Here is a 15,380-nt window from a genome sequence, read left to right on the forward strand (position 1 = left end):
TCCAAAATGGTGTGAAACACGTACAAACTTCTAAGTAGAGCTCTAGTTCAACAGATTTACCTTTTAAGTCCAGAAATGTGATTTTTTATGGCTGAACACAACTTTGGGCTTACAGTGATAAACACTTGTTTCACAAAACTTTCTCCTGCGTCCTTCAGTGGCATAATATTTTTGTGATCCAGCCCTGATAAATCATCTCCCAAATGTAGACCTTGGGAGGCAATCAATGACCGTTGCTCTTTTTGAATCAGTTTCATTGTCAATACAGTGGTTTTTCCGGTGCCTGACCTCCCAAGTATAAAACTAGTGAGCGGGAATTGGATTATCTCCTGCTCTTCATCAGTCAGTTCAAAGGGGATGTCGATTTCAGATCCATCAGTAGCTGTCAGCAAATGCTTTGCCACACCAGATGATAAAGAGTAGAATTTCATTAGCAAGAAGCTTTCGCTAACTTTTGAATTCTCCATGGCATATGATGTATCCACGAGATCATGCTCCTCATAAGCATCAGCTTTGCAATCCTTGTTATAGCGGATAATATCATGCTCAATATGCCAAACCATAGGAACCTCCAGTTTCCTGTTATACACAACAAAGGAGGGCAAAAATTAGAAGAATGTCTACAGGCGGTTCATTTGTAGGCATGACTATTCACAAACAGTTCATCTCTCTAAGTATCATAAGTATACAAAAATCCAAGTAACCACAGTACTATAGCCCATTAATAATAACAATAAAAGAAACTCATACCCCTGTGTCTGCACTCTCCTGCAATGATCCAGGTAATCATCTGTGTACATGGAAAACAGATTCTCGAGACGTTGAACAGTTCTGGCAACATTTTGCTGTGACACTAGGTCCCAAATTCTTATTATCTGAAAATACCTTCCTTCGGTTTTCTCCATGTCAGTACTCCAAACAAGATACAGGTTTCTGACCTTGTATATTTTTGCAAGATGAGAAGCACCAGGTATATCAATGTTCTTAACTGTTGTCCTCCAACCATCTCCGAGTCTGATAAGCTTTTGGAGTACTTCCTTCCTGAGCTGTGGTGATTTTAGTTTGGTGAAAGACTTTCTAAACTCGTCGCTAAGAATGACCTGTTGAAAATATGAATACCAAAAATGGAACATGAGAAAAAGTGTATATGACAAACAAGAAAGAACAGTGTGTTCTTCAAGAATACTACGAGGTTCACAAGATGGTACTATATAGAAAAGAACCGCGTAATTGACATAGCATGGTACAAAGTAGCACATATCCTGAAAATCTTAATTCCAAACCTCTCACAATTCAATTACAGAGCAAACAGCATAGCAAAGACAAGTGAACCACACACATGATTCCAAAAAGTATAAGACACATGTACATACATGTGGTTTGCATGTATATTCATGAATACAAACAAAATCACACTATAAAGGAAGTGTACATTCAGCATGAGCCTCATAAGACACATGTACATACATGTGGTTTGCATTGTTGGTAACTACTCCCTCCGTCCTAAAATAAGTGTCTCAAGCTTAGTGCTTAGTACAAAGTTGAGACACTTATTTTGGGACGGAGGGAGTAGAAAATATGAAGTATGGTCAAAGTCAAACTGGCTGAAACCATGGTAATTACCTTCCATCTAGTATTGCTGAAAACTGCCGAATCAGCATTAAGAAGATCGTCAAGTTCATCAAGCTCTTGCTTTACTTGCACAACCAACTTACACATGGTTGCGTCATTAGTGGCACTGAAAACACATTTACGTCTCTCTGCGTCAGCAACAAGGTCTGTCCATTCAGTCCCACTTTTATACAGTGTATGAGCGTTCCCAACAATCCAAAGACAGTGCCTGCAAGAATAAAGCATCCATCAGATAATTTATATCACCAGTCTGACATACTTCGAACAGCAATAGAACAAGGGACCGCAAAAATATTGATGCACACCTTGCTCTAGTAAGAGCAACATTTGTTCTTTGGTTATCAGCAAGAAATCCAACAACTCCTCTCCCATTGGATCTAACAGTTGATAGTATTATTATATCATCCTCTTCTCCTTGGAAACCATCAACGGACTTCACCCGCACATGAAAGCCATCACATGTATCATATTTTTTGCCAAGCCGACTTTTAATTGCATCAACTTGAGCTTTATATGGAGAGACCACACCGATGCTGAGCCCTTGATCTGTTCTTTTCCAAGCTGCACAAAAACATAAGTGGTATGCTTACTGAACTTTAGGGACCAATCTTTGGACAAGGCTACTGGAAGAATTTCTTCAGCAAATTTAAGTTGATGTAACCCCAAATCATTGACATATCATTGCTTTTCCACTACAAAGTCTGAAGATAATAAAATTTACTAAAGCGGGCACATGCAGTGGCCAACTACTCTAACAGAGCATAAATGTTTCATCTACTTAATGTTCTCCTTTTTCTAAATAAAAATGTAAATTGTCTGCCGAACAGTGCAACAGAATTAAAATTCATAAAGCTGGATTGATGCAATTACCATATCACGAGATACACATAGAAAACTTCTCAGACGTACACTATTGCAGAGAACAACTTTCTACCAATGAATGTTATCAAGTATGCAGCACAAGAATGGAAGACCACACAAGCTTCTAAAGATCCCATGTTACATTAGCCAAGTGCTTTTGTAAAAAAAACTAGAAAGGAAAACATTAAGGTTAAAGAAAGGATAGAGCTGAGCTTAGACATACATTTAAAGATGGTATGGATTAGGTGCAAAACAACAGCAACTTCAACCATGTTTCTGCGACTGTTTCCTGTGCCCTCTTTGTCTTCCCTTCCATCAGTGACATTTATAAACGTGTAGCTGCCAAAAGGGAGGCATGTGTAATCCTTGTTATAACTTGGAGACAGGACATTGGAACCATCTAAAATCTTCCTCCCATAAAACTGAGTATTTGGAAATAAGCTGATACAAGGATTCATGCGATACTGTATATTCAGCAAATGTTTATCAAATTTGAGCATAACCAATCTCCCAAATAGACTGGTCTCAAATCCAGCTTCTTTGCATACCTAGAGATAAACAATGAAAGGTAAGACTTAAGAATATCAAAAACAGATCAATAACAATGGAACATGAAAGAAAGATAAGGCCGTTACATTTTTTTCAAGGAAAGAAAGTGTTTCAGTATCAGAAGTTTATCTTGTTGATAAATGCACCAATATAACTAATAAAGGAAACAAGACAATATAAAGAGGGTGAGGCAAAACCTTACTTTGCTTTTAACCATTGCTCTCAGCTGACAGTCATCTCCTACCAAAACAACATGTTTTAACCAATGCAGACGTAGTGGGATCACCAATTCACACTCGCGCACTTGAGCAGCCTCATCAACAATTAATACATCAAGGGGTGCAATCTCCATGTGATGTAACCGATAAGAGCTAGACGCGGTACAGAAAAGAAGTGTTGCATTACGTATGCAGTAGCTCTGGACCCAGTCTTTGCCTACTCCAGTGGGTAAATTAAGCGAGTGTAGCAGATCTTTAAGCAATTTAAGGCATGAAGACCTTGCTCCGTCCAGTTCCTTCTCAACAGAAGATATAGGCTGTGCACAAACAGAGTTTTCAGTTGACAGGTAACCAAGGCTCCTTTTCAAACCCTCTTCGGTCAAGTCTACGTTGCACAGAAGGGTCCCAAAATTTTCCAGCATATTCAGCAATGAAGATATATTTATGACATTATCACGAGAAAAGCACCTTCCAGGAAGGTGAACCCACAAACTCATTATGCATCTTTTCAGAGCTATTGCTGTCGCATCAAATTGTTTCTTTATGAAGTCCAGAAAGCACACTGGATCAATTTTGCCATCATCCTCAAGAAGCATATCATACCGTGAAGCACAGTCTTCAAAAAAGGATATCATTGAAGCTATTCTGTAGTTCCATCCGGACAATGATGAAAAGCATTCCACAAGTTCATCGACACGAAAGTCCAAGAAAACTTCCTGAAGATCCTCGGTGATGTCCATGTTAGACCTGTTCCCAAATAGCAAGATATCTCCAAGAGAAGAAGGTAGACAAATGTTGTCAATGTGCTCATTGAAATCCTTCAAGTTCTGAAGGAAACGAGTGCAAACTCCAACAACAGCAACATTTGTGGAAGCACAGGTAAGAGTTCTGCATTTCAAACACGCCAAAACCCACAGTAAAGCGCTAACCGTCTTGGTCTTCCCAGTGCCTGGTGGACCCCATATAAGCTTCACGCGGTTCATATGCCCACATAGTACAGCTGAGATGACAGATTCAATAGCATCTAATTGCGATTGATTAAGCTTAACTGACAGTAGTTGCTCTGTGTAAGAAGCCAAACAGCCCCCATCCTTTTTAGCACACATACGGCAAACATCCTCACCCTGCAACAGAGCCAACAAAAAGGAGCTCAAAAAGTTAGGCCCCATGTATACCAATTTATAATGGTGATGAAAATAGCAAGTAAAACTAAAATGCGAAAATTCATTTCATATTACCAGATTTGTGGGGGCTAAAAGCGACTTGATTACTGTGAAATTTTCATTCATGTGTGTATCGAAGGTAAGTGCTTTCCATATCCGTGTGTTTGTCGTGATATTATTGAGAAATATTGCATGCTTGAGTTTGTTTAAATCTTCTTCTTCCAAACAATTATTCTTTGCAACTTTGACTCTGAAGCCCTTCTGGTATTCATCATCCACAGAAACCTCAGTGACCATTGCCAAGCAATATGTCACACCATGGCGGTTTAAGTCCTCTGCAGCTTCAGGTTTTATGCTAGACAAAATATAGATGTCACCATTCCTCGCAGAATAAGCCCCAGTAGAAAAACCAGCATCATTGTCCCAAAAGTCCACATCCATAAAGTATGATCCTGGTTTTCCTGCTACCTCCATGGAAAGTATTTTCGACGAGGGTGCTTCACTGATGAGTTCAAGGCATGAGCACAGATCTGATCTTGTTTCTTCAATCAGAGGCACACGATACGACGTGAGATAGTGATTAAATGACTTGAAGTTGCAGGGAATAGTCTCAACCTAAACACAAAAGAGGTCATAGATGAAATATGGTTATGGGTAGCAAAAGATTCTCCAACAGTTCTTGAGCACAAGAATGGCATGTAAGTAATGCTAGCAAAATAGCTATCTGGTCAATTTCATCTACTGCAAGAGCAAGCAAGGTTCAATACAGGGCTTGAGTTGTTCTAGCATTGACGGCATTGACGTACCACTCAGCACATGTCAATTGCACATTCATGGCACATGGACGGAAAACCCCTTGAAACCCTAGCGCATGGACCACACAGGCAGAGCACCATCATTTGGAGCATCCAATTGACCCAGCTTCGATTGCACATAAAAGGCAGCAAACAACAGCGCGCTAAATGCAATTAACATCAGATTTAAGCACAACCAGAAACCTAGCGCGCATATGCATGCATACGCTTCGCCTGTCCGGGGCCCATAAATACGCACAGGTTCCGAAAAATAAAAAGGCTCAAGCTTGCAAAAAAAGACAAGAAATTGCAGGAAATAGTCCCAATCTAAACACAAAAGAGGTCATAGACATAATTTTGCATAGCAAAAAACAAATTTATAGTTTCTTCCACCAGATTGTACAGCATCGCGATATGTATCTCTCTCACATCAGGATACATATATGACTTACACACCTATCATTTCCCAACAGACCTTTAAAACTTACACCGCATATTATCTAATGCATTTTAGCATGAGACGGGCACTTGACAAATGGTGGAAAATCATGGGCATAGCAAATTAGTGTGTCATCCTTTTCAAAAGAAATGGGCATCTCGATCAGTAACATAAAAATTATATGTAACATCTAGTTGCCTGAATCAGCACATATGGCACTCACAGCAACATGTAATTCCCTGAAAACACCACGTGTCACCTAGCGTGCAAAAAATGTGTTGCCATCAGCACATGCCAATTGCACATCCATGACCCGTGGACAGAAAACCCTTACTAAACCCTGGCGCATGACCACAGACAGACAGAGTACAACCATTTTGCCATTTGGAGCATCCAACTGACCCAACTTGGATTGCGCATAAAAGGCAGCGAACAACAGCACGCTAAAAGCGGTCAATCAAGGAAAACCAGCAGATTTAAGCACAACCAGAAACCTAGCACGCATATGCATGGATACGCTTGGCCGGTCCAGGGTCCATACGTACACACAGATTCGAAAAAAAGAAGGCTCAAGCTTGCAAAAAAAGACTTAAAGTTGCAGGGAACAGTCTCGACCTGAACACAAAAGAGGTGATAAATGAAATACGATTGTAGGTAGCAAAAGATTCACCAACAGCTCCTTAAGCACAGAAATGGCATGTGACAAACAGAGTCAACAAGCAGGGATCAACATAAGGCTCAACAACATATAATTTCTGATGCCAAATTGAAATTGTACAACATCGCAAGATGTATCTCTCTCGTTAGGACACATGACTTACGCACGTATCATCTCCCAGCAGGCATTTTAAAAACGTCTTATGTAACTTTTTTGGGAATGAGACTAGATGGTGCTACAGCCTGCCCAGTACAACACTTGACAAATGGTGGCACATGACGGACCTAGCAAAACAGTGTCATTCTTTTCAAGAGAAATGGGCAATCGATCAGTAGCATAAGAATGGTGCATAACACCCACTTTAGCCCGAATTAGTCACATATGGCACCAACAAGCAACAGCAACATGTAATTCCCAATGGACATATCATGCGCCACCAGACGCTGAGCAATTACATACGCTGCCATCATCAGGCACAGACAGCCCATTAATGGCACCCGGCACACGTGGACAGAAACCCCCTCAAAAACCCTAGCGCACGGCCCCAAATCGACTGGTACAGAACGCGGCGAACGGCAGCGTGCTCCACCTCCACCGGACGCGACGGATCGACCAAAGATACTAATCGCCGGACTTAAGCAGGAGCAGCAGAAGCGATGCACGCGCTTCGCCGGTCCGGGGTCCGTACGACGTGCTACAAGCAGATTCGGACCGAGCAGAAGGAAAAAAAAAGGGCCACGCTTTGCAAAAACCGCGCGCGCGGCCGCGGAGACCGTCGTCGGGGAGGAAGGATGGGTGGATGGCGAAGGTGGGCGTACCTTGTCCCTGTAGAGGTCGTCGTCGCTGATCTCCTGCGCCGTCCAGGAGAGCACCACCTCCTCCAAATCCGTCTCCCCCATGTCTCCGGCGCAGTGGCGGACGGCCGGGGCTGCCGCGCTCCTCTGAAGCGCTGGCCGGTCACGCGCGAGCAGCCGAGCAAGCAGGCGGCATTTGCGAGCAGGGGGGAGGAGGATGAGGGGGAAGGGGGTTTGGTTGTGGCGGTCTTGGCCGTGTGGAGGAGGAGTCAAGGTGGTGGAGAAAAGCAAAGCAAAGCAGAGAGAGCAGAGCAGAGGAGAGAAAAGCAGGGGCGATCAAAATGGGGAAGGGAGGGGGGCTCAGACCGATCGGCGCAGAAACCTTTTGCTTCTGGGGGAGGGAAAGAGGCTGCTGCTGCCCTCCCTTGTTGGGGACGCGGGCCCTTCTTCACGGGGCGGGTAAAAAGAGGAGGGATGGGGAGGGGAGGGTGGCAGGCAGACGCGGTGAGCCCGTGAGTGAATGAACCTCTGTGAGAGCGAGAGAGAGACTGGGGAGCGCCGCGGTTGCTACGGTGAAAAATGGCCATGGTAAAATGTGCAGGCAGTGGAAGCGTGCTCTCTCCTTGCTGGGTTTGGTCGTTCCTTTCTTTTTCTCTTCTCCGGGGCGACCGGTCCGGGGTGGTTCACGCCGTGTTCTCTTCTCCTCCCAAGTAGCACTAGTACGATAGGCAGACCACGCATGTGTTCTCCTCCCACGCTGCCACGCATGTGTTTCGCTAGCGCTACGTTTTCCTAAACGGGTGACGGGTCACCACGGACCTCAAACAGCTCGGTAAAGAAAAATTATAAACTCATGTGTAAGTATATTGCAGTTGCAGTACAGCAAAGAAAGGACCCGGATGGAAACCAAAAATACAACTCAGTCCAATCACTTTGCGGAGAGGCCCCTGGATGGACACGAGGAGAAGACGGCAATTTGATCCGCCGCCTTCAACGAGGCTCTCACACCAGGCCAAGCTCGCCATCGCCGGGGACAGAGCCACTTGGGATATATATATAGGGGCTTGTCGGCGCTCCATCGCCAACCGAAGTCGGGTGAAAAAGAAACGAACGCTGAGCCGCATCCAGACCTGCTTTCAGGTCCTTTCTTTGCTGAGAAGAAACACGGGACTGAGTAGCAGTAGGTGCTACGGATTAAAGGTCGGCAGCCTGTCTCTGATGCGACGATGGATTCCAGGATAATGGGAACGAGTGCACCTTGACCTCCTGTGCCGCCACGTCGTTGGCTGAAGAAAGAGGGAACAAACGCCTCCAAATACGCCAGATCCCGTCGCCTCACGAGCTTATTTGAAGAGCTAGCGTCGGGTCCCCCACCCGTCGCCTCCTTCCTCCATGGGGCTAGGCCTTGGGAGTGGACTTCGTCCACCTGGTGCTACTCTTTCAAGAACACACAAGACTGTGGGGGACCTAGAATCTTTTGTACTAAATAAGCAGATAGAATATTCCGTCTACGACCGAAAAGCCATAGACTGTGGGGACCTAGAATCTTACCATTGAGGTGTGCCACAATTAAAAATTTGTGAAAATTACACGATAAATAGTATAATTTGTTCTAAATATCAACATAATATGGGCAACCAATCTTAACATAGCATTAACTTGTTAGATATGTAATGTTAAAAACATAGTAAAAAGTAATTTCCAATTTTGGAGGGGGTGGCATGACAACCCCTCCCCCTCCCCTAGACCACCACTGGCCATAGGCGGTCTTGGACAACATAAAGAAAAGCACACTGCCGGCGATATGGTCTCCTATGCCTAGCTTGCTTCCGGAGAGTAAGCTCCACTGTGGCCCTAGCTATGATGACCAATGGAAGGGGGTGGTTTTTCTTGAAAACATAGCTATTGCGCTCCAGCCATATGAACCAGAGCCCCATTGCTATTAGGGAGCTGGTCTCAATGGGATGTGGCTGAGGGGCAGCGTCGACAATAGTTGGCCACCAAGCGCCATTGGAGGGGGTATCAAAGTTGAAGTGAGGTGGTGCAGGCGGTATGGTAACAACAAGCCAAACCAAGCTTCCCATGAAAACGGGGAGTGCATCATCATGTGGTCGAGATCCTCGGGAGTTTAGTCGTGTTACAAGCAGCATGGCGGATGAGGTAAATGACGACGGACTAGGCGATTGGCCGCCCAAAGTTTGTCTTTGAGGGCAAGCCAGAGGAAGACTTCGATATCCAGCAGCGCCCAAGAAGACCAAAGCTCAGATGCACGATGTGAGTTCCGAGCCAAGGAAGAAAACTTGGTGGCCCGAGCTTGCCCAGAACTGTGTGTTTATCATGAGGCGCCATTGGAAGTGACCTAGTTCAGCTATGGTCTGATGGCTTCCCACTGCAGTCCATAAGGTCAAGAACCTGACAATGGTCGGCACAGATGGGTCACCTAGATGTGTCGGACCAAGGCAAAGTCGGCCAAGCCACTCGCGAGGGCAGTATCTTGCTTGGCCGCGAGCCTGACAAACAAAAGCGGTTCAGGCATGCATGATCTGCTCCATACTCATGCCATTGATCTATCTATCCTACCAGAAAAGAAGGTGTCGGTCGTCGCAATTCATGCACCTACTAGCCACCAAGAACAAAGCCTCTGCTTTCAGATGGATCGTCATGGGGAGCTCCGCCCAAGGGCAATCACCTATTGTCTTCTCAAGGCACCCGTCAATGAATGTGCGACGCAAAATTGAGGAGTTGGAGGTTGTGGACGCGGAGCCCTTCGAGGTGCTTTGGGGTGCAAACATTATGACAGTCGACAAGACAAGTGTTTTTTTTTTTTGAGGTGAGTGTTGCCCTTTGCTTCTTCATGTCCACACCAAAGAAACCAAGTCGTAGCTTGTTGATGCACTCGAGGAACCACGACCTGAGCTCGAGGGAAAGCATGTCGTAAACTGTCGTGCCCGTGAAGGTGGAGAGCTTGCATACGGCATCCTGCCAGATAGCTTGTAGGCAAAACACCATCTACAATTACTATATACGTTAAAATAATTCAAGGCACACGTCAATCCGTCGATGACAAGCAATCACACAAGCATGAGCATGACATAGATATTTGTTAAGGAGGTTCTCCAACATAGCTACATGCCCGGAGCATGACTATGGGCGCTCCTCCTCATGTACCGAATGACATGATATAGACGACGATAAGCCCGCCCAGGATATCAGAAAGAGCTCCAATCATCGCGCCAGGACCGGTCCGGCCACCCATGCCACATGCATCCGGGTTGTCCCTCTCGTGATCTTTGTCTTAGCCCACAACTTATGTCTAGTCTATTTGGCTACCCCAGTGTCTATATATAATAGGCCCGGGTTACACATCTTCGACTCAAACACCTAACCCACTGCTAATTACATGTCCAACTGTAGCCTGACTCGCACATACTCGACAGATATATTTTAACACTCCACCTTGTCGAATATGTGCTCGCCATCCTAAAGGAACCGTGCTCGAACCTCCATGTACCTTGGACTTGAACCATTAATCATGAGCTCCGACGCTACCCCCTTGACTTCGCACAACTCCACCTGCAATTGTAGCCCCTTATTTTCTCCATGTTAGTCAAAGCTCCCACGAAAATTAAGTCTATTTGCATTCTTGTTTTGTGTTCCCAATCTCCCAGAATATCCATCCAACGCCATCACACGTCAATCGTAAAGTGACTATATCTGACAACACCGTTGTATCATCACCATGTTAGCCTCTTTTCCTTATCTGTGTGAGAGTGAACAACTCACATATTAGATGCCACATATAAGAATTTCTGAACTCACCATTCTCGCTATTGTCGAATGCATGTATGATTTTCTCGAGGATGTCATAGATTTTTTTTCGCAGTTTCCAGTCCTCTGTACCAAAGGAATTATGTGCGGAACAAATGATCGCAAATTTCATCCTTTGCTTGGGCATCCATCTGAACGAGTCTTTTCTCCCATGGACTAAGATATCCTGGGATGTCGATCATGTAGCCGTGTTGCACAACATGCTAGATATCATCGTTAGTAGCACTGAGACGAATCTCCATCTTCTCCTTCCAGAAGGGATAGTCCGTCGCATCGAGGATGGGATCTTCATATTCGACTCGTAGTTCACTAAATATATACTTAAACTCAAGGGTTGTTAGACCTAAATAGAAAAGATAAGGAGTACCTTGCTCTGATACCAATTGTAGGAACGACGTATGTCTATCAGAGGGGGGTGAATGAAAGATTTCAAATTTCCTTCAAGAAACTTTGAATCCCTTAGTACACATCAACAGAATAAACATAACAGCTACAAGCCAACGATATAAAACTATCAAAACAACATAGTGTTTCTCTCAATGGATTTTAAACTCAAATCTTTTGGGAGAAAGGGTGCTCAGATAACTTGTCAGAAACACATGGAGCAACCAACAGATAATGTTGAGCATGGTGGCTATTTATAGAAGCGGTCTTCCCGAGGGGAAAATACCATTTTGGACATGACATCTAGCCAATGACCAACCGACACGTTTCCAACAGTTGGATTTCAAACGCACCCGACAACTTTACTTGAGGAAGAAGTAAGTTGACTCCTCGGTCCGAATCAAATCTATCGCTTCGAAGAAGAACTGCGGCTCTGACTGGCGTGTATTGTTTCAAAACACAGAGAGATTTTTCTCAACTCACACAGGTTTCGGTTTAGCATCAGAGAAACATAAGTTTCGAACACTATACCTCTCTTGATAGTATGGTGGTCCTATGACTCAGGAAAAGAGAAAGTAAACTACGAAAGAAATTACTATGTCTTTGCTCCGCCTTCATTCTTCTCGGCTGTAGTCAATTTCTTCGGACCATGTACCGAAGCAAGTGCTTCACTTCAGCAATTTTTGGGGGTCAACTTCGTCACGCATAATCTTCGATGATGATCTTCACTGCTATGCAGGTGACTGCCTTTGGAGTTTATACCAAACTCCTCTTGACTCCAGAGACCTATAATCTTTGTGTGCACTAGCAAACACATTAGTCCCTCACTGTTTATGACAACAATCTCCAAAATGCAGGGAGGCAAATTATTGCACCAACGCATATGAATATGTCTAAATTGAAGGAAATATGCCCGAGAGGCAATAATAAAGTTGTTATTTTAAATTTCATTATTCATGATAAAGGTTTATTATTCATGCTAGAATTGTATTGATCGGAAACTTAGATACGTGTGTGAATACATAAACAAATACCGTGTCCCTAGTAAGCCTCTACTAGAGTAGCTTGTTGATCAAAGATGGTTAAGGTTTCCTAACCATAGACATGTGTTTTCATTTCATAATAGGATCACATCGTTAGGAGAATGATGTGATGGACAAGACCCATTCGTTAGCTTAGCACATTGATCGTTCCATTTATTTCTATTGCTTTCTTGATGACAAATACATATTCCTTCGACTATGAGATTATGCAACTCCTGGATACCATAGGAATACCTTGTGTGCTATCAAATGTCACAACTTAACTAGGTGATCATAAAGATGCTCTACAGGTATCCCCGAAGGTGTTTGTTGAGTTGGCATAGATCGAGATTAGGATTTGTCACTCCGAGTATCGGAGAGGTACCTCTGGGCCCTCTCGGTAATACACATCATAAGAAGCCTTGCAAGCATAGTGACTAAGGAGTTAGTTACGAGATGATGTACTACAGAACGAGTAAAGAGACTTGCAGGTAACGAGATTGAACTAGGTATAAAGATACCGACGATCGAATCTCGGGCAAGTAACATACCAATGGACAAAGGGAATTACGTATGTTGGCATAAGGTTCGACCGATAAAGATCTTCATAGAATATGTATGAGCCAATATGGGCATCCAGGTTCCGCTATTGGTTATTGACCGGAGAGGTGTCTCGGTCATGTCTATATAGTTCTCGAACCCGTAGGGTCCGCACGCTTAACGTTCATTGACGATATAGTGTTATATGAGTTATATGATTTGGTTACTGAGTGTTGTTCGGAGTCCCGGATGAGATCATGGAGATGACGAGGAGTCTCAAAATGGTCGAAAGGTAAAGATTGATATATAGGACAATGGTATTCGGATACCAAAATAGTTTCGGAGTGCACCGGGTAGTCATCGGGTCACCGGAAGGGGTTCCAAACACCCCCGATAAGTGTATGGGCTTAATGGGCCAAAGGAGGGGACACACCATCCCACTACGGGGCTGGTGCACCCCTCTACATGGCTGGCCGGCCCTAGGGTAAGGAAAGGGGAGGGGTGGCCCCTCCTGCCTTTCCCTCCTCAGGAGAGAAAGGAAAGGAGGGGGCGCCACTGATGACCCACAAGTGTAGGAGATCTATCGTAGTCCTTTCGATAAGTAAGAGTGTCGAACCCAACGAGGAGCAGAAGGAAATGATAAGCAGTTTTCAGTAAGGTTTTCTCTGCAAGCACTGAAATTGTAGGTAATAGATAGTTTTGTGATAAGATAAATTGTAACGAGTAACAAGCAATGAAAGTAAATAAAGTGCAGCAAGGTGGCCCAATCCTTTATGTAGCAAAGGATAACCCTGGACAATTTCTTATAATGAGGAAGGAGCTCCCGAGGACACATGGGAATTATCGTCAAGCTAGTTTTCATCACGCTCATATGGTTCGCGTTCGGTACTTTGATAATTTGATATGTGGGTGGACCGGTGCTTGGGTACTGCCCTTACTTGGACAAGCATCCCACTTATGATTAACTCCTATTGCAAGAGTCCGCAACTACAAAAGAAGTATTAAGGTAAACCTAACCACATCATTAAACATATGGATCCAAATCAGCCCCTAACGAAGCAACACATAAACTAGGGTTTAAGCTTCTGTCACTCTAGCAACCCATCATCTACTTATTACTTCCCAATGCCTTCCTCTAGGCCCAAATAATGGTGAAGTGTCATGTAGTCGACGTTCACATAACACCACTAGAGGAAAAGACAACATACATCTCATCAAAATATCGAACGAATACCAAATTCACATGACTACTAATAGCAAGACTTCACCCATGTCCTCAGGAACAAACCTAACTACTCACAAAGCATATTCATGTTCATAATTAGAGGAGTAATAATATGCATTAAGGATCTGAACATATGATCTTCCACCAAGTAAACCAATTAGCATCAACTACAAGGAGTAATCAACACTACTAGCAACCCACAGGTACCAATTTGTGGTTTTGAGACAAGATTGGATACAAGAGATGAACTAGGGTTTTGAGAGGAGATGGTGCTGGTGAAGATGTTGATGGAGATTGACCCCCTCCCGATGAGAGGATCGTTGGTGATGATGATGGTGATGATTTCCCCCTCCCGGAGGGAAGTGTCCCCGCCAGAACAGCTCTGCCGGAGCTCTAGATTGGTTCCGCCAAGGTTCCGCCTCGTGGCGGCGGAGTTTCATCCCGTAAGCTTGCCCACGATTTTTTCCAGGGTTAAAGCCCTCATATAGAAGAAGATGGACACCGGGGGGCCACCAGGGGGCCCAGGAGATAGGGGCGCGCCCCCATCCTCCTGGCTAGGGTGTGGGCCCCCTGATGTATTTCTTCTGCTCAATAATTCTTATTAATTCCAAAAATATGTTTCGTGGAGGTTCAGGATTTTTGGAGCAGTGCAGAATAGGTTTCCAATGTTTGCTCCTTTTCTAGCCAGAATTCCAGCTGCCGGCATTCCCCCTCTTCATGGTAAACCTTGTAAAATAAGGGAGAATAGACATAAGTATTGAGATATAATGTGTAATAACAGCCCATAATGCAATAAATATTGACATATAAGCATGATGCAAAATGGACGTATCAACTCCCCCAAGCTTAGACCTCGCTTGTCCTCAAGCGGAAGCCGATATCAAAAAATATGTCCACATGTTTAGAGATAGAGGTGTCGATAAAAATAAAATACGGACATGAGGGCATCATGATCATTCTTGTAACAGCAACATATATAGATTTTATCATATGATTTCTTATACTCTGGGAATAATCAATTCACAATGTCAAGTATGGTTCAAAAACTTCATTGAGAACTAACAATCTATAATCTCAGTCATTGAAGCAATTGCAATTTATCATAACATTAGAAAGAGTCAACAATAGAGACTTTTCAGCAAGTCCACATACTCAACTATCTTGTAGTCTTCTACAATTGCTAATACTCACGCAATACTTGTGGTGATGGAGTTTCAGCCGGACACTGAGAAAGATAGGGGCTTATTGTGTTGCCTCCCAACGTATTCACATT

The 15,380-nt window shown here is 44.0% G+C and overlaps 1 protein-coding gene across 1 annotated transcript in view; it reads right to left on the reverse strand.

The window, feature by feature from the left end:
- Positions 1–7,517, reverse strand: part of LOC119365507 — a 13,995-nt gene extending 6,478 nt beyond the window's left edge. The window contains exons 1-8 of the mRNA XM_037631151.1: positions 7,133–7,517; positions 4,499–5,038; positions 3,245–4,384; positions 2,717–3,041; positions 1,938–2,193; positions 1,624–1,840; positions 751–1,100; positions 61–579 (exon numbers count right to left, since the gene is read on the reverse strand). Coding sequence (XP_037487048.1) covers positions 61–579; positions 751–1,100; positions 1,624–1,840; positions 1,938–2,193; positions 2,717–3,041; positions 3,245–4,384; positions 4,499–5,038; positions 7,133–7,213 — 3,428 coding nt within the window. The 5' untranslated portion in view covers positions 7,214–7,517. The remainder of the gene's footprint in view (positions 1–60; positions 580–750; positions 1,101–1,623; positions 1,841–1,937; positions 2,194–2,716; positions 3,042–3,244; positions 4,385–4,498; positions 5,039–7,132) is intronic.
- Between the last annotated feature and the right edge of the window lie 7,863 nt (positions 7,518–15,380).

The sequence above is a fragment of the Triticum dicoccoides genome, chromosome 2B (genome assembly GCF_002162155.2).
Source record: "Triticum dicoccoides isolate Atlit2015 ecotype Zavitan chromosome 2B, WEW_v2.0, whole genome shotgun sequence".
Taxonomy (NCBI): domain Eukaryota; kingdom Viridiplantae; phylum Streptophyta; class Magnoliopsida; order Poales; family Poaceae; genus Triticum; species Triticum dicoccoides.